This window comes from Mercenaria mercenaria, chromosome 4, assembly GCF_021730395.1.
Source record: "Mercenaria mercenaria strain notata chromosome 4, MADL_Memer_1, whole genome shotgun sequence".
Lineage (NCBI taxonomy): Eukaryota > Metazoa > Mollusca > Bivalvia > Venerida > Veneridae > Mercenaria > Mercenaria mercenaria.
The window spans coordinates 66,612,221-66,632,902 of NC_069364.1; the positions used below are offsets into that span (position 1 = coordinate 66,612,221).

At 36.0% G+C, this 20,682-nt stretch overlaps 1 protein-coding gene across 2 annotated transcripts; it reads left to right on the top strand.

Annotated features, from left to right (window-relative positions):
• Nucleotides 1-880: 880 nt before the first annotated feature.
• LOC128556422 (delta-like protein C) lies at nucleotides 881-20,147 on the top strand. 2 transcript variants are annotated; one of them, XM_053541568.1, is made up of 7 exons: nucleotides 891-1,536; nucleotides 1,818-1,928; nucleotides 2,208-2,318; nucleotides 2,599-2,687; nucleotides 5,014-5,089; nucleotides 16,639-16,818; nucleotides 17,050-20,147. In XM_053541568.1, exons 1-7 carry the CDS (start codon nucleotides 1,455-1,457, stop codon nucleotides 17,052-17,054), a joined length of 654 nt encoding a protein of 217 aa, XP_053397543.1. In that variant the 5' UTR covers nucleotides 891-1,454; the 3' UTR covers nucleotides 17,055-20,147. The 2 variants fall into 2 exon arrangements, with proteins under 2 accessions (XP_053397544.1, XP_053397543.1); XM_053541569.1 differs by lacking the exon at nucleotides 16,639-16,818 and having other exon boundaries at nucleotides 881-1,536.
• Nucleotides 20,148-20,682: the final 535 nt, after the last annotated feature.

Sequence of the window (20,682 nt, forward strand, 5' to 3'; positions counted from 1 at the left end):
AAATTTTACTTAAAACGACATCTCCAGAACCACAGGGCCTAGGGCTTTGATATCTGGTGTGTAGCATTATCTAGTGGTCCTCTACCAAAATTGCTCAAATTATCCCCCTAGGGTCAAATACATGTATGAATAATCTTGAATTACTTGAAAAACTAGGAATTTATCGTAATCCATTCTCTAAGTCGAACACTTTTCATTCAGTCTTCACCAAACTTGTCCGTAGTCCATCGTGTGTCGTGCGTCCGTCAACATTTTCTAAAAATATCTTCTTCTCGAAAACCATTGGGCAGAATTACACCAAACTTCACAGGAATGAACCTTGGTTGGCCCCGTTTCAAAATTGTTCAAAGAATTAAATTCCATGCAAAACAGAAAGAAAAAACTTTAAAAATCTTCTTGTCTAAAACTGCAAGGCATAGAGCCTTGATATTTGGCCTGTGACATTATGTAATGGTCCTCTATGTAGACTGTTCAAATTGTGCCCCTGGGGTGAAAAGAGGCCCCGCCCCGGGGGTCCCAAGTTTACTTAGATTTGTATAGGAAAAATCTTTGAAAATCTTCTTGTCTTTAACCGCAAGACCTAGACCTTTGATATTTGGTATGAAGCATTGCCTTGTGGTCCTCTACCAAGATTGTTCAAATTATGGCCCTTGGGTGAATAGAGGCCCTGCCTCGGGTCTTAAGTTTTACATAAAGTTATACAGGAAAAAACTTTAAAAGTCTTCATGCTTGAATCTGCAAGGTCTAGGTTTTTGATATTTAGGACGTTTCATTGCCTTGTGGTCCTGTACCAAAATTGTTCAAATTATGCCCCTGGGGTGAAAAGAGGCCCTGCACTTGGGGTCCCAAATTTAACATACTTATATTGGGGGGTGAAATCTTCTTTTCTGAAAGTTTAAGGCCTAGATCTTTGATATTTGGTATGTAGCATTGCCTAGTGGATCTCTAACAAGGTTGTTCAAATTATGCCCCTGGGGTGAAAAGAGGCCCCACCCTGGGGGTCACTTGTTATATGAGTTATATAGGAATAAATACTTCAAAAATTATTAGATCATATTTCCTAGACTGTTTAATTATAATTACCTAATGTCCCCAAGTGATTAGGAGTCAGTTGACTATGATCTTGGCCTGCTGACCTACTTGGTTTTTAAGATACAGCCTTGAAATTTGGATGACATGTACAGTTTTGCACACCAATCTTAAAACTGACTTCCAGTGACCATGAATTTGACCTACTGACCTACTTTCTAATATTTTAGCATCAGTTTGCCATTTGAAACATGTGGCTCATATTACTCAGGTGAGCGATTCAGGGTCATCATGACCCTCTTGTTAACATAAAAAACTACTTAAAATTAAGTCAAACAGTTTTCTTCTGATGGGTATACTTTGTGACAGTCTGACACTCTCGTTTTTATCATTTAGGTTTTGACAGGTGTAGTACAGAGCCATGCATGAATATGGGCACGTGTATCGATGGGGCAGACAATTACACATGTATCTGTACGGATGGCTTCAGAGGCCCAAATTGTGAAGGTATTTGTACTTATATGTAACATTTAGTTTACTGACTGGGTGTGGGTATTTGACAACGATTTTATTATAATGATTGTCTCTTATAGCTTTTACAAAAATGAAAAGATTCGCAATAAGTTTACATCTAACATGGTATTTAGTTTCTTACCACACTTACATATTTTACTGTTACTGTGTCTACAATGAAATAGAAAAAAAATATTAAAATACTGACTAATTTATTAACATCCCTAAATCCTATTGCAGAGATAATCGGTCATTATTATATTTCTCTGATGTAGAATTTGACAGTTGTAGCACAGACCCGTGCCAGAATAATGGCACGTGTATCGATGGGGCAGACAATTACACATGTATCTGTACGGATGGCTTCAGAGGCCCAAATTGTGAAGGTATTTGTACTTTTATGTAACATTTAGTTTACTGACTGGGTGTTGATATTTGACAATGATTTTATTATAATGATTGTCTCTTATAGCTTTTACAAAAATGAAAAGATTCACAATAAGTTTACATCTAATAGGTATTTAGTTTCTTACCACACTTACATAATTTACTGTTACTGTGTCTACAGTGAAGTAGAAAAAAATATTAAAATACTGACTAATTTATTAACATCCCTAAATCCTATTGCAGAGATAATCGGTCATTATTATATTTCTCTGATGTAGAATTCGACAGTTGTAGCACAGACCCATGCCAGAATAATGGCACATGTATCGATGGGGCAGACAATTACACATGTATCTGTACGGATGGCTTCAGAGGCCCAAATTGTGAAGGTATTTGTACTTTTATGTAACATTTAGTTCATATTTCTCCCCAGCAATTAGTGAAACTTCATAGGAAGCTGAGATAAGAGGAGATGCGCATATTATCTTTATGTTTTGGTCAAAAATTTCATAAAGGGTTATACACTACCTAAAAGCAAATTGATTAAGTGCATAATTTTTGTTTAAAATAAGACTCAAATCGTTTTGACTAGCAGTGAGGGATGTACTTATTCCTGTAATTAGTAGCTTTCAAAGCATGTTCAATATTGTTAATTTTCTTTATTTAAAGATTCTGGACCATGTCAACAGGGATTGGTATTCATGTTGGGCAGTTGTTATTATTTTAGCCAAACAGCCGAAACTTGGTACGATGCTGAAGTAGGTTCACATTTAGATAATATATTGTTATCATTTGACAATTTCCTAACAATATAACTTTCTACCAAATAATGCACTAAATGATTATTACCTAGTCCAATGTTAGCTAAACAGTTCTACTTCTGATTTGTTAACTGACTAGTCTGTAGTTTTTAGCTCACCAGAGCCAAAGGCTCAGGGTGAGCTATTAGGATGGGTCACCGTCTGGCGTCCGTCGTCCGTAAACTTTTACTTCAAACGACATCTCCTCATAAACTGCTAGGCAAATTTCATCCAAACTTCACAGGAATGTTCCTTGGGTGAAGCTCTACAAAAATTATTCAAAGAATTGAATTCCATGCAGAACTCTGGTTGCCATGGGAACCGAAAGGAAAAACTTTAAAAATCTTCTTTTCAAAAACCAGAAGCCCTAGAGCTTAGATATTTGGTGTGAAGCATTGCCTGGTGGACCTCTACCAATTTTATTCAAATCATGACCCCAGGGTCAAAATTGACCCTGCCGCAGGGGTCACTTGATTTTACATAGAAAAATCTTAAAAAATCTTCTTCTCAAAAACCAGAAGCCCTAGAGCTTAGATATTTGACTTGTAGCATTGCATAGTGGACCTCTACTAAAATTATTCAAATCATGACCCCGGGGTCAAAATTGACTCCGCCCCAGGGGTCACTTGATTTTACATGGAAAAATCTTCAAAAATTTTCTAAAAATAAACCAGAAGGCCTAGAGCTTAGATATTTCACATGTAGCATTGCCTAATGGACCTCTACAAAATTTCTTCAAATCATGACCCCCGGGGTCAAAATTGACCCCGCCCCAGGGGTCATTTGATTTTACATAGGAAAATCTTCAATTTTTTTAAAAAAATAAACCAAAAGGCCTAGATCTTAGATATTTGACGTGTAGCATTGCCTAGTAGTTTTCTACAAAATTTATTCAAATCATGACCCCAAGGGTCAAATTGACCCCGCTCCATGGGGTTACTTGATTGTACATAGAAAAATCTTCAAAATTTTCTAAAAATAAACCAAAAGGCCTAGAGCTAAGATATTTGACATGTAGCATTGCCTAGTGGACCTCTACATGTTCAAATCATGATCCCCGGGTCAAAATTGACCCCGCCCCAGGGGTCACTTGATTTTACATGGAAAAATCTTTAAAATTTTTCTAAAAATAAACCAGAAGGCCTAGATCTTAGATATTTGACATGTAGCATTGCCTAGTAGACCTTCAAAATTTATTCAGATCATGACCCCCAGGGCCAAATTTACCCCGCCCCATGAGATTACTTGATTGTTCATAGAAAAATCTTCAAAATTTTCTAAAAATAAACCAGAAGGCCTAGAGCTTAGATATTTGACCTGTAGCATTGCCTAGTGGACCTCTACAAAAGTTGTGCAAATCTTGACCCCCCCAGGGTCAAATTGACCTAGCCCCAGTGGTTACTTGATTGTACATAGGGAAATCTTCATAAATTTTCTAAAAATAAACCAGAAGGTCTAGATCTTAGATATTTGATATGTAACATTTCCTAGTAGACTTCTACAAACTTTGTTCAAATCATGACCCCCAAGATAAAATTGGCCCCGCCCCAGGGGTTACTTGATTGTACATTGGAAAATCTTCCAAAAAATTTCTAAAAGTCATCAGTTTGACATTTGAAACATGTAGCTCATATTATTCTGGTGAGCGATCCAGGGTCATCATGACCCTCTTGTTTTTGTGTTCCTGTTAAAGTGTTTTGCCTTCACCCAAAATTATATCGGCTTTTAAAGTGTTGACAGTATCTTGAGTCATTTAATACAGATGATTGGCTCATAAGTAAGAAAATGTCTTTTTTACAAATTCTCATATTGATACCAAGGTAAATGGACTAATTATAGTATATTTACTGAAAAAAACACAATATAAACAAAATTTTGGAGCAAAATTGAATATTTTGGAGTCGTACCTTGGTTCAGTCCATCAGATCAAATCTTTATTTTCATTTAGGCCTCCGGCTCATGCATCATCAATTACATATGATACATATATAATAATATCCTGTAGAAGTGGGTAGATATACACTTGATCTAGAGATTCAATCCGTATAGTATAGTAAAAATATATATATCAAACATTTACGTACAGTACAAATGTGTATGTCAAACATAAGTCCTATCGTAAGCCATTTGTAGCTTGTAGAATGGGTTTTACAAAATAATATATTAAAAACAGTGCTCTTGAAGTGTTTTTCAAGGAAATGTTAAACAACTGCTACTTTGACATATCTGATTTTTCCATGTAATAAATTTTGAAATGAGATGTTGAACATATATTTTTGCACAGGTTGCTTGTACACAGATAGGTGGACATCTTATTGTAGTGGATAGTGGCGAAGAAGTAGGGATTGTTCCGTCTTACTGTAAGAGACACATTTTAAATGCATTATTCTGGTCCCTGAAGGAGAAGCATATAGCACTGGCACCAGAACAGAAAGCAAATGCCTCTGTACATGTTATACCTTACCCCTAGGTATTCTATAAGAACTATGGTCATGAACGGGAAAATATACTACTGTAGGCGTACATTTATTAGCGCGGCAAATATTTAGCTCAAACGCAATTTTTGGTGAAATATCTAATTAATGCATGGACGTGATTTAGCGCTCTCGTGAGACCGCTAATTTCTAATTTTAGCGCTGTCCAAGATGAGGCTCTCGGAGATTCACGAAGATTTTCGGAAATAAACTTAACCGTCGGCAATTTTTATGTAATGTGTTTCTGCTGTAATTATACGTCATACTGATTATGAAATCAACTTTTTTCACTGTTAGCGGGCTAAAGAAAGTACGATTTATTTGAAATTATTTACTGTAAGCATTTTACCGTAAATCTCTCGAAAATGCGATAATTGGTCAGTAGGTTACTAGTTACTACTAGTAAATATCTGATGATTGATTAAAGTCTAATAAAATTCAGTTTTTATTTGTCATTCCAATCGTAATGTTCGTAATCATAAAGTAGATGTTAAGTGGAAATGAAAATGCTGCTGACTGTTCCTCCAGTACCAGCAGCAGTGACAATGACGATTGTATAGAAAGTTTTGGACTTGCCAGTCCCTCTCGTGCTCAATGATCTGAACATAGGGAAATTATTAGCTAAAAACTTTAAATCATGTACCAAGTATTACTTTAAGATAATGTGCCGTGATGATACTTGTATTTATTCAATGATACTTTCAACTGTGATGTAGCTTTATGTTTACGTACAGTATATAAAGTATAATATTGCCTACGTAACTGTATTGTCTTCTTGTATTTAATTATAATAATCTGCGTGTTTTATATTCTGTATACTAGTTATAATTGCTGAAATAAAATGAGATTGTCACACATTTTAATCATTGAATCCCCTTTGTCCTACATGCATTGTGTCTTAATACAAACGTTCACACCTTTCCGTAAATGAGCGACTGCAACAACGGACATGCCCGAAGGTGATACGGAAATCGATAACAACTCATCAAATGAGAAGAAACACAAACTACAAGCTTAAATATTTTATTTTGCATGATCATATATTTAAAATAATAATATGAACAATAAACAGGAATATCATACAAACCTTAAAATATTAGCAAGCAGTGTAACTAGTGCAAACTCTCAAGAGTATTTATTTGCAAAAGTTCGAAGAAAACATCATCAAATGAAAATGTACATGAAAATGCTTGGACAAATTATTGTGCAGACATGAATTAGCGCACGTGCGATAGCGCTAAAAGCGCTGTTATTAGTACACCGCTAAAATAAGTAAGCCTACAGTAACCCATTTCAATCGTGCATTTCATACCTAAAACACGCAGTTCGGTAAATGTGTACTATGGATATCAAACACGTGGTAATTTATCTTCCATTGTGTACCGGTCACATTTCTTCAATACATCTTATCTTAGAAAAACAATGCGTAGTTTATAGTTATTTCAACGTTACACAAAAACTTGCTTGAACTTCCCTGGTGAAGTTCCGTTCTAGATTACAAAACCATTGTGATTGGCTGTTGTGAACACGTCTGTCAATCGTCATTTTACTACACGTATTTGCTAAAATGTGAAAACGCAGCATAAATGAGAAAAATGAATAAAATAAACAGACCAGATGCAGACCAATATACATTTTCAAATTAAAGATCATAATTATACAAGATGAATTTCATTCATTTCGAGTTTAAGTGTAAAATTGTGATTTTTTAAATTTCTGATTTTGTTTGTTTACATATCGCCAAACATGTGCACACTGCCGTGACCTCCAGACTGGATGTTCATTAGGGAAGGTCAAGCAAGTTTTTTCTGTAACGTTGTCGAAAGCATGAAATATGTTGAGAATCTCAGCAATATTGAATATTGAGACAATGTGACTGGTGCACGATGGAAGATAAATTATCGCTTGTTCATTATACTAGGTACCCATTCACCGAACTGCGCATTTAAGTTGCGAAATATACAATTGAAATGGGTTAGTATATTTTCCGGTTCATGACCATGGTTCTTATAGAATACCTAGGGATAAGGTACAATATGTACAGAGGCATTTGCTTTCAGTTCTGGTGCCAGTGGCATATAGCTGCCACTTTGTCTGCTGTCCGCCCCACATTTTTTCAGGAGTATTTCTCAGCAACTGCTGGTTGGAATTAGCGAAACTTCATAGGGTGCGTAACTATTAAGAACATATGCACATTATTTTCTTCTTGTTTGGTCAGTTGGTTTTTGAAAGAGGTATTGTCTTTGAATATTCAACAGTAGTATACTATAGTACAATTCTTGTCCAGAGTATTTCTCAGAAACTGCTGGTTGGAGTTTTTTAGCCATACTTATAGGAAGCATTACTATCAAGTGTAGTTGGGCATATTTTCTTCATATTCCTGTCAGATGATTTTTCACCCAGTTATTGCCCTTTGATTACTCAACAGTAATATACTATAGTACAATTATTGTCCGATTTGAATTCAGTTTAACTTCATAGGAAGCATCACTATTAAGAGATGTGAATGTTATCTTCCTCCTCTGGTTGTATGATTTTTGTCAAGCCTGCTTGAGGAAAGGAAGACATAGTCATCCAGATGTGTGTGTGTATCCTTCCAGCAATGCTCATGGTGAGCTATTGTGAACATGCTGTGTCAGTTGTGCGTCTGTCTATCGTCAGCAGTTGTATTTAAAAGACATCTCCTTCATAACCATTGGATGGGTTTTAATAAAACTTGTCATAGATGTTCCTTGGATGGTCCTCTACCAAAGTTGTTCAAACGGTTCTGCTTGGTTGTACAGAGCTAAAAATAGAAAAATCTTCAAATGATATCTCCTCCTAAACCAGTGGTCCTATTTTGAAATAATTTCACACAAAAGGTCCTTATGTCACCCTCTACCAATATTGTTCAAATTATTGTGATTTATCAAAAAACATGGCTGCCAGAGGGCATGGTCACTTTTCCCTATATGCATATAGTGAAAACTTTAAAATTCTTTCTGTGTGAAACTGCTGGCCCCATTTTAGAATAATTTTACACAAATGGTCCTCAAGATTGTTCAGATTATTCCAATTTTTCAAAAAAACAGTGTGGTCACTTTTTCTTATGTGTATATAGTGGAATCTTTAAAAATTTTCTTGTGTGAAACTGCTTGCCTGATTTTAGAATAATGTTACACAAATGGTTTTTGTGTGACCTTCTATCAAGATTGTTATCCGATGAAATCGGGAGGGGGGGTATTGAAATAACTAGCAGGTAGAATCTCATGAAACTTGAAATAAACATGAATCAACATACTGCGATGATGCCCGTCAAGTTGTTTTTTTTGATTGGTCAATTTTCCTTAGAGTTATTGCCCTTAATTTAATGAAAAATGTTCGTTCGCAGCCATTTCTCAGTAACTATCATGTAGAATGTCATAAAACTTGTAATAAACATGAACCAACATACTGCGATGATTTTTTTTTGATTGGTCAGTTTCCCTTAGAGTTATTGCCCTTGATTTAATGAAAAATCCACGTCTGCAGCAATTTCTCAGTAACAAGCTAGTAGAATTTCATGAAACTTAAAATAAATATGAACCAACATACTTCGATGATGTCTGTCATTTTTTTTTTTAATTGGTCAATTTTCCTTAGAGTTATTGCCCGTTAATTGTTTAAAAATCTACAGATTTGTACATAACAAACCAACTAAATGGTAGAATTTCATTAAACGTCTTTCATTCTTTTCCATGAACATTTATTATAAACATGTGAAGTTGTGTATCCACACCTGGTCACCACCTTGCCTTGGTCACACCCCCTCCCCCTCCCCTACGCCCCAAAAAAAGAGTATTTTTTCATTCCTGTTTATATTTTTTTCAAACCTTCCATGAATATTTATCAACATGCAATGTTGAACCATTCCCCCACCTCACTCCTCCACCCAGTCATGCCCACCACCCCAAGCATGCATCCCCCCCCCCCCAACCCCCATTTTTTTTTTTTTTTTTCATTTTTAAATTTTCCATCAATATTTATAATCAACATATGATGTTTTGTACCCTCACCCAGTCACCCCTGCTTGCCCTCCCCACCACCAAAAAATAGCATTCATTTTCTGTTAAAAATTGATTTTGACTAATGAAATTATTTGCCTCTTAGTTAACATCCTTAACTTTTTGCCGGATATATTGTTTTGCCGTTCCTCACCACAAACCCTTCAGCGGGGGATACCAATTCATCGAATTTGCTTGTTCAAATTATTTTGATTTTTCAAAAAACATGGCCACCAGAGAGTGTGGTCACTTCTCCATATATGTATATAGTGGAAGCTTAAAAAATCATCTTTTGTGAAACTGCAAGCCTGATGTTAGAATAATTTTACAATTTTACAGAAATGGTCCTTGGGTGACCCTCTGCCATGACTGTTCAAATTATTTTGATTCGTCAAAAAACATAGCTGCCAGAAGGCATATTTATTGGGCACTAATTTCCCTATATGTATATAGTGGAAACTTTAAAGATCTTCTTGTGTGAAACTGCTTGCCTGCTTTTAAAATGATTTTACAAAAATGGTCCTTTGGTGACCGTCTACCAAGATTGTTCAAATTATTCCGATTCGTCAAAAAACATGGCTGCCAGGGGACATGATCACTTTTCTTCTCTGAATCAATAACAGTTAGAGCCTTGACATTTGCCATGTGATATCAGATTTCTAATGTCCGCCATAATTGTTCAAATTGTTGCCTAAGGTTCATAAGTGTGTGTGACATGTATATGATATAGGCTAACATAGAAGAAACCAAACTTCTGTACTTATGCAAACACACTTGAAGCCTTAACATGGGTAAGTGCTTTAGGGTCAATGTCCCTCCTGTTTTGACCCTAATACTCTAGGAGAAAATTGTAATATACGTATGTAGTATGTTATTTTTGAAATAATCAAAGGGCAATAACTGGGTAAAAAAAACATCAGAACAAAACACAAAGACAATCTGCACGTCTCTTCATAGTAAAGCTTCCTATGAAGTAAGGCTAAATTCCAACCAGTGGCTGATATGACAATTGTACTTTTTAAGTATACTATTGTCAAATAATCAAAGTGCAATAAATGGATGGAAAATCAACCGACTTGAACACGAAGATAATATGCTCTTCTCTCAGAGTGAAGATTCCTGTAAGTGTCCCAAAGTGTCCCTAAAGTCCACCCAGTGGTTGAGAAATACCCTGTACAATAACTGTACCGTGGTATGCTATAGTTTAATAATCAAAAGGCAATAACTGGGGGAAAAATCATCATACTTGAACATCATGATACCAGTGAAGCTACCTCGTAAAGTATGAGGTCTCACTTAATTCTAACAGGTGGTTGAGAAATAATTTGAACAAATTGTACTTAAGTATACCACTGTTGAATAATTAAAAAGGCAATAAAAACTCAGTGAAAAATCATCTGACCGTAACACAAAAATACTATGCCAATCTCATCTTTGACAGTGAAGCTTCCTATGAAGTATGGCTCAGTTCCAACCAGTGGTTGCAGAGAAATAGTCCTGTCAAGAATTGTACTAAAGTATTCTACTGTTGAATAATCAAATGGCAAAACTGAATAAACTAGATGCCCAAGGGCAATATGTCAAGCCTGTCTCATTGAGCTAAACATTAATGCTATTGTATATAAAAAAGATTGCAAAAAGTTAAAGTAAGTTATCCACCAGTTGGAAGGACTTCGGACACTATCATATGCTTCTAGCCTACATTTTGAATGCAAAATTCTCCATAAGTATTTAAACAATACCCAAATCGTTTGGAGTAAATGATAAACCAATGTGTTAGTTAACTTATTACAGCAGAAACTGTTTTTTATCTGTTCCTATCAAGATGTTTTTCTTATTTTATCTTAGCCAGGATATATTTTCTTGAAAAAATAAAATGTTTAATTTCCGTAAAAATATAATGTCATCACTTTACGGAAGTTTTACTTATATGAATTCCAGTCAAAGAAAGTGACAAAATCTGTTTATTTAAGGAAAAAATAACATTTTAAAATTAAAATCCTAAAAATAAATAAAAAAGCGAGCGATATTTTTGCAAACAACCTGTACTTGATTTATCTATACACTGTTCGTAATGTAAAGTTATTGATGCATTACATGTATGAATAGATATACATGTATAAGTGACCAGTCAGTTTTATTACAGTGGTTCAGGTAGTTATTTAAGTACATGTACATGTCTGTATAGCTGTGTTATAAGTGATGGCAGGTATTTGTGTGCTGTATACGAAACATTAATACTACGAAAAGGCAGTCATCTTATCAAGCCGTAGGGTGGGTTCTTGCTTGGAATAAGTACCAGTGGCACAGATAATATTTGAGCCGCGCCATGAGAAAACCAACATAGTGCAATTGCGACCAGCATGGATCCAGACCAGCCTGTGCATCTGTGCAGTCTAGTCATGGATCTATGCTGTCTGCTAACGGTTTCTCTAATTCCAATAGGCTTTGAAACCGAACAGCATGGATCCTGACCAGAGTGCGCAGTTGCGCAGGCTGGTCTGGATCCATGCTGGTCGCAAAACACTATATGGTTTTCTCATGGCACGGCTCATTTGGCTTAAACATTTAATAAAAATGTATCCGAAATGACAGTTCTTTGTGGGGATTGCCTAAGGAAGCTGTATTGGAAAAAGTTAAATCGGGATAAGTCTGACAACAGCCCATTTAAAGATAATGTTGTCTAATCAGGGCAGAAGTTGTGAGCAAAACACATTCGAAATGTATCATTTGTAGGGCTAAAGTAGAAGCAGGTCGATGCATAAAAAATACACCTGAAACTTGGCTGGACCTTTCAGTTCGTTTTCGCGTCTGGCCGTATTTGTATATGTCATCTGCATGGAACGCGACTTGACACATCACTTTCGTGGCATCACACTGAATGCGAAACCGTCTCTGTCATGACCTGCCAAGAAGCTACTGTTCTGGACCTATGCATCACAGGCATATCTATAACAAGCGTTATTTCTGTTTGATGGACTATAGTCAGGATCAGATTATCTGCTGTGCACATATTGACTCTTTTTTGTGGTGTTTAGTCCGTCGCAAAGAACAATACTCAATTCAGTTTTCACAGAAGGAAGAACATGAAGTAATGAATCCGTGTGACATTTAGTTCGTGTCTAAAAGAAATAAATATAAACGCACAGAAGAAGATGAAAAAAATTAAGAAATGAAAAATATATAAAAATACAAAAAAATAATAAAAACAAAATGGAAAACAAATAACATCCTCATCGCTAATGGCTGGTGTGCGCATCGTGAGGAGGGCATGCAGAAGATTAGCTGGTATGTTGCTAGTATTTTACAACACACATTTGCTAATCTACTGCAACAAACAACCAGGATATGCCAATGAAAATTTAACCCAACGAATAATATTCACAGTAGTTGCTTCTCTCACTACTGTACATGTATAAAATGCCTATGTGTACCCTTTCAAACATTTGCATAGTATTTGAGTTACAAACAGATGTAAAAATATGTGACAATCTAATTATTAAACATGAATGTAAAAAGTATTGATTACTTTACATTTAGGAACACCCTGTAGTTATATTTTTGGTTTAAAAGTACTATTCCACCCCTTGCATCAACACAATAGTCACGGAAAATGTGTATAATTAATATCTACATGTGCTGGCCAAATATGGTTTTGATGCACGGGTGGGAACAATGTTGTATAAAGCAAAATAGCTTTTATATGTATAATAACAGGGTACGTAATTCTATTTAGAGCAAAAATCACCGTTTTATGAAACAAATACTGAAAATTTGACTTTAAGAAATAATCTCAAATATGTATTTTGATGGTGTATGTAATTAAATACTTATTTCTTAGTGGTTTATTTTTCACTCTTGGAGTAGGCAAATTCATATAGAAAGTGTCCAATGTCCTTTGGAAGCTTTGCTCTTAAGATATCTTCATTTTCCAGTTGGATGATATTTCACACAGTTGTTGCCTTTCGATTATCCGACAATAGTTTACTGTGGTACAACTTGTCTGAAGTATTTCTCAGCAGCCATTGTTGGAGATAAGTCATACCTTTATAGGAAGCTTCACTATCGAGAAGAAATGCTAATATTTTATTCCCGTTCTGGTTGGAATGATTTTTCACTGACTTATTGCCCTTTAATTATTCAACATTAGTAAACCTTAGCACCATCATAGTTAGGAGAATTCCTTAGCCACTGTCTGGAATTCAGCAAGATTTAATAAGATGCTGGGTGTATTTTTAGCTCACCTGAGCATGAAGGGCTCAAAGGTGAGCTTTTATGGTCAGTGATTGTCTGGTGTCCATCCATCATCCATCATCCAACAACAACTCCCGGGCTAAACCACCAGTCCAATTTTGATGAAAGTTCACAGGAATGTTCCTTGCATGATCCTCATCAAAAAAGTAGTCAAAGAAAGGAATTCCAAAATTTTAAAAATCCTATTGTCTAAATTTACAGTAGCTAAGACTTTGATATCTGGTATGAGGCATCATCTAATAGTCATCTATCGGGTTTGTTCAAATTATTCCCCTAGGGTCAAATATTGTCCGGCCATGTGGGGGCGGATGGAGCTTAAAATCACATGGTTTACATAGATTTATAGAGGGAAAAACTTTGAAAATCTTCTTTTTCAAAACCACAGAGCCTAGGGCTTTGCTATTTGTATGTGACATCATCTAGTGGCCCTCTACTAGATTGTTCAAATTATTCCCCTGGGGTCATATATGGCCCCGCTCTGGGGGTCACATGGTTTACATAGACTTATATTGAGAAAAACTTTGAAAATCTTCTTGTCCAAAATCACAAAGACTAGGGCTTTGATATTGGTAATGTAGTAACATCTAGTGATCCTCGACCAAGATTGTTCAAATATCTCCCTTGGGTAAAATATGGCCCCGCCCTGAGGGTCACATGGTTTATATAGACTTCTTTGGGGAAAAAATTTGAAAATCTTGAACAAAACCACAATAGCCAGTGCTTTGGTATTATTAAGTAACATCAACTAGTGTTCCTCTACTAAGAATGTTCAGAATTTCCCCCTAGGGTTAAATATGGCCTAGGCCAGGGAGTCACATGTTTTATATAGACTCATATGTAGGGAAAAACATTGAAAATCTTCTTGTCCAAAACTTCAGGGACTGGTGCTTTGATATTTGGTATGTGTCATCATTTAATAGCCTTTTACCAAGTTTGTTTAGATTATCCCCCCCTAGGGTCAAATATGGCCCCACCCTAGGGGTCACATGGCTAATACAGACTTATATAGGGGAAAACTTTGAAAATCCACTTTTATTTATTTTTTGAGAAAACAACAACAACTTCTTGTCTTTAAATTGCAAGACTTATGCTTTTGATATTTGGTATGTTGCATTGCCTTAATGTCATCTACCAGAATTGTTTAAATTATGCCCCAGGATGAAAAGAGGCCCTGCCCTGGGGGATGGGGTCTCAAGTTTTACACAGACTTACATAGAAAAAAAAACTTCAGAAATTTTCTTGCCTTTTTCATTTGAGGAAGCCATCCAGTTGGCTTACAGAAGGTCTACCCAGGTGCCCGCTCGTTGAGTTATTAGATTGGGGTAGATGTCGGTCGGGCGGGCGGGCAGCGGCGGCGGCGGCGGCGTCAAACTGGTGTTTCCGGTCAATAACTTTTGATTCGGTAAAGATATTTGAATAAAACTTGGTATGTATGTAGCTTATATCAAGACAAAGGCTGGGATTGATTTTGGGGTTTCTGGGGTCAAGGTCAAGGTCACTGTTACTTAAAATAGAAAAAGGGTTTCTTGTCAATAACTTTTGTTTCGGTAAAGATATTTGAATAAAACTTGGTATGTATGTAGCTTATATCAAGACAAAGGCTGGGATTGATTTTGGGGTTTCTGGGGTCAAGGTCAAGGTCACTGTTACTTAAAATAGAAAAAGGGTTTACGGTCAATAACTTAACTTAGGAATGAGCTATCATGATGAAACTTGGTGTATAGAAAACTTATATAAAGTTGTAGCTTGGGATTGATCTTGGGGTTTCTGGGATCAATGTCAAGGTCATTGTTACTAAAAATAGGGTTATGGTTAGGTTAGGGTTAGCATATCTCCTACATGCATGGAGGGATTTTGATGAAAGTTGGCACAATTGTTCACCATCATGAGACGGAGTGTCATGCACAAGAACCAGGTCCCTAGGTCTAAGGTCAAGGTCACAGAGGTCAAAGGATACAAGAATGAAAACTTTGTCCGGAGCATATCTTCTTCATGCGTAGAGGGATTTTGATGTAACTTGGCACAATTATACACCATCATGAGACGAAGTATCTTGTGCAGTTCCCTTCTTTAGAATTACTTCCCTTTGTTGTTACTATAAATAGCTTATATTGTAACTTTTTCATTACTAGACGTAGGGAAAAATCGAGACCACTTTTCTGTAGTACAACATGCATGTTACATCCAATTTTGAGGTGTTTTTTGACCAGTCTCTACCTGGTAAGGATTTCTGTGTGGACTTACAATTTTTTTTTTGTATTTTTTTGTTTTTTGTTTTTTTTTGTTTTAAGATTAACTTCCCTTAGTTGTTACTATAAATAACTTATATTGTAACTTTTTTATAATTGACTGTAGGGAAAAACCAAGACCACTTTTCTGTGGTACAACATAGTTGTTACTTTCTGATTTTAGGTGTATTTTAAGGTATCTCTACCTGGTAAGGAGTTTTTTTGTGGACTTAGAAAAACAAAAGAATTACAATGATTACTAAACAACCACAAAATTAAAATTACATCTGCAAATACAGGTGCAAGAGTAAAGAAATTTGCTGTGACGGGCGTATATTGTGACATTCTGGCACTCTTGTTTATTCTTATGAAAAGTGTTGAAAACCTGGTTTCGTGGCATTGCCGCGTTTCTTGTTTTGAAATAATGCACGGAGGGGTGCCTTTGGTCTTCATTCACTGTCAAAGCTGGAAAGTTGCTGTATGACCTATAATTGTGTCGGTGCAATATTAAAAAAGTAAACTTACTCTTACTTGGTCAATTACAAACCTCACTAAGTCAACTGACTGACATGTAATTTGGCCAAATTATGCCCTGGTCTGAACTTCATACTTCTCGTTTAAAGTTTTGCATGGAAGTTGCAATTTCCAAAACTAGTACAGATACTGTATTGAACTAGTACAGATACTGTATTGAACCTCTACTCGTAGATATTTTAACATTTAGGGTAATATTCTTACTTCTGGGACAACAATTAGAATCATCGGGCATTACCTGTTTTGCAGACAGCTCTTGTTTTCTTTAGAAGTAAAATATCTGGTTTTTCATCATTATTTTGATGAAAATTATAACGTAGTTTGCATATTAATTTTCTTCTTTCAAAATGTATTAGTTACAACATCATAATATGATTAAATTTTTCTACTCAAAAAGATTGGATTGGCCTGAATGATATTGAGATTGAGGGCACTTTCGTCTGGACAACAGGAGAAGTCTTTTATATTGCATCCATTAGTAGTCCTGAGGATGACTGCTTTTATCTGTCTACTGTTTATGTAGTAGAAGAGCACTGCAATTCCACTAGGAAATACATCTGTGAAGTGGAAAGTTTTTGTGAGTCCAAGAAATACTTTGTAATTTAGATTAATAGAAAAAGTACAAACTCGTGTCAGTCAGTTTTTATTTGACTATTTCCATCTTATCCGATGTTTTATGCTAGATTTTTTTCATAAGTTATGTGTCAGAAGTGATAATTTAAATGAAGGAAACATAAATTTTTGATAACAGTATAATAACATAAAAAATAATATAGTTTGAAATAAGCTTTAACCATTACCTTTACAGATTAACTGAGGAAGATGTCACTTTCGAGACCTTAAACTAGGAAACTGACTTGGTAGAGTTTGAGCGGACTAAAACATTTTTGATACAAATTATCAATGGAATGAAAGCTTTTTGTTAGATTATGTCTGTGGATTGAATCTTTACTTTTCATTATATTATTTCGATGCATTGCGACCTTTTGGAAACATGTCGATGGATGGAGTTTTTCTTAACATATGCCAATGAATAGATACCTTTTCTTTATATTATGTCAGTGAGTTAAAGCCTTTTCTTACATGATGTCAATGGATTGTAACCTTTTAAGCCTATCTGAATTTTTAGCTCTGCAGAGCACAAAGTGCTCAAGATGAGCTGTTGTGACCGATCATTGTCCGGCATGCGTCATATGTCAGCATTTGCGTTGTGAACACTCTAGAGGCCACATTTGTAACCCAATCCTTATGAAACTTGGTCTGAATGTTTGTCTTGATGATTGCTAGGTCAGGTTTGAAACTGGGTCATGTGGGATCTAAAACTAGGCAACTATGCCAGATCAGAGGAAAACTTTAACCACAATTAAAGTTAGAAACCCATGTGAGTTAATCAGAATGTTTGTCTTGATAATCTATAGGTCATGTGGGGTCAAAAACTAGGTCACCCATTTAAATCAAAGGAAAAGCTTGTGAACACTCTAGAGGCCAGTTATGACCAAATCTTTATGAAACTTGGCCAGAATGTTTATCTTGATGATCTCTAGGTCAGATTTGAATATTGGTTATGTGGGATCAAAAACTAGATCAGTAGGCCAGATCAATGGGAAAGCTTGTGAACACTCCAGATGGCAAAGGTGTGACTCAATCTTTATGAAACTTGGTTAGAATGTTTGTCTTGATGATCTCTAGGTCCAATTTTAATCTGGGTCATTTGGCGTCAAAAACTAAGTCATATGTTCAAATCAAAGGAAAAGTTTGTGAACACTCTAAAGGCAACAGTTGTGATTCGATCTATATGAAACTTGGTCAGAATGTTTGTCTTGATGATCTTTAAGTTAAATTCGAAACTGGGTCATTTTGGGTCAAAAACTAGGTCAGTAGGCCAGATAAACTCTGGTGAGCGATATAGGGCCTTCATGGCCCTCTTGTTGAAAAAAAGATGAGTTATTGTCCTCACTTGATCGCCATGGGCGTTGGCATTGTCTGGTTAAGTTTTATGTTTAGATCAACTTTCTCCTAAACTAACAAGCTTTTGCTTTAAAACTTGCAACACATGTTTACCATCAATAGCTGACTCTGTACAGCAAGAAACCTAACTCTGTCTTGCTATTTGCAAGAATTATTTCCCCTTTTAGATTTCTTGGTTAAGTTTTTTGTTTAATCAGCTTTTCTCCTAAACTAAGCTTTTTTTAAAACTTGCAATACTTGTTTACCATCCAAAGCTGGCTCTGTAGAGCAAGAAACTTAAGTCCATCCTGCTTTTGCAAGAATTATGGCCCCTTTTGGACTTAGAAAATATTAGATTTTTTGGTTAAGTTTTCTTTTTAGGTCAACTTTTCTCCCTAACGGTTAAAACTATCAAACTTGGAACAGTTATTTGCCATAAAAAGCTGAAAATGTACAACAAGTACCATAACTCTGGATTGCTTTTTAATCCCCCGCCACGAGTGATGGAGGGTTATAGGAATGGTCTCTGTCCGTCTTTCCATATTCTATCCTTCCATAACATTTTGTTTCCACTCTGTATCTCCTAATCCCATTGAAGGATTTTCATGAAACTTGGGTCAAATGATCACCTCATCATGACGATGTGCAGAACCCATGAGCCAGCCATGTCGGTTCAAGCTCAAGGTCACATCTCAAGGTCAAAAGTTTGAGCCTTCCATTTGTTTCCGCTCTGTATCTTCTAAAACCCTTAAAGGATAATCATGAAACTTAGGTCAGATGATCACCTCATCAAGACGATGTGCAGAACCCATGAGTCAGTCATGTCAGGGTCAAGGTCACAACTCAAGGTCAAAGGTTTGAGCCTATCATTTCGTGTCTGTTCTGTATCTCCTAAACCTCTTGAAGGATAATTATGAAACTTGGATTAAATGATCACCTCATCAAGACGATGCGCGGAACTCATGAGTCATTCATGTCCACTCTGTATCTTCTAAACCCCTTGAAGGATTTTCATCAAACTTTGGTCAAATGATCACCTCATCAAGATGATGTGCAGAACTGATGAGTCAACCATGCCGGTCAAGGTCACAACTTAGGGTCAAAGGTTTGAGCCTTCCATTTTGTGTGCACTCTGTATCTCCTAAACGCCTTGAAAGATTTACATTAAACTTGGGTCAAATGATCACCTCATCAGGACCTCAGGAGTCAGCTATGTCGGTTCAAGATCAGGTCACAACTCAAGGTCAAAAGTTTTAGCTCTGTATCTTCTAAACCCCTTCAAGGATTTTCATGAAACTTGGGTCAAATGATCACCTCATCTAGACAACGTGCAGAATTCATGGGTCAGCCATGTCAGTTCAAAGTCAAGGTCACAGCTCGAGGTCAAAGGTTTACCCTTTCACTATCCATACCAGTGGCGTGGGATTTAGGTCTCTTTCAGACTTCATTGTTGCAAGAATTATGGCCCTTTTAGACTTAGAAAATCATGGTAGGACAATATACAGAGACAAAAAAAATCAGATGAGCATCTGCACCCTCAAGGGGATGCTGTTGTTGTAAAGTTATGTCATTTGGATGAAACGTTTTAGTAGCATTATACTAGTGGGTTCAAATATTTTTGTAACATGTCTGTGAGTATAAATCTTTTTTTTTTCTTGATGTCAGTGGGTTGAAACCTATTTAACACTATTTCAATGGATTGAAACCTTTTCCTTAATACATGTCAGTGGATTGAAACCTTTTCTTTACATTATGTAAGGGGATTGAAAACTTTTTGTTTTGTCAATTGATTTTTCTTTCATTCTGTCAGTGGTTATGTTCCTTAAAAATTACAGCATGTTGTATTTTGAAGTATAACTTTTTTACTCCTAATTCTCAAAGCATGTCAGAATAAAATGGTTTGTAATTCGTATTGAGTTAACAAGATTATTTTGTACATAAATAAAAAGCAGAAGATGACTATTTACTTTGTTGTTTTTTTAAGTGGTGTGTCAGTCATGTCACATTGTCAATCAATAGAGAAAAGTGGAAACTTCACAGGTCGCTCAACACGACAAAAACGAAAATGTTGCAGGCTCGGTTTGATTGAGCCTGTTCATGGACGGTAGTGTAAAAGCATGCTACCGTCCACGCCCTCTAGCCCCGGGTTGAGCAGAACTCAACATTCACACATGCTAAAAGTACAAAAAGCAATTAAGAGACATCCGCAGATGTATTCAAGTCTTATCAGTCCATTACATTGGAGGGGAGTATAGGAATGCCCTCCCTCTGTCTGTCCGCCTGCAAATCTGGATCCTGCAATTACTCGAAATAAATTCAAGCTAGGTTCATAACACCTGGTATGTATAGGAAGGCAATATATGGATTAGGCAATTTCAGTTTTGAAAGTCAAGTAAAATTTGTTTCCGCTCAATGTATTGATGGATTAATTTGATGATACGCCAAAACGTTCCTATATATGTCAATATATGATCTATGCATTTAGAAAAAAAGT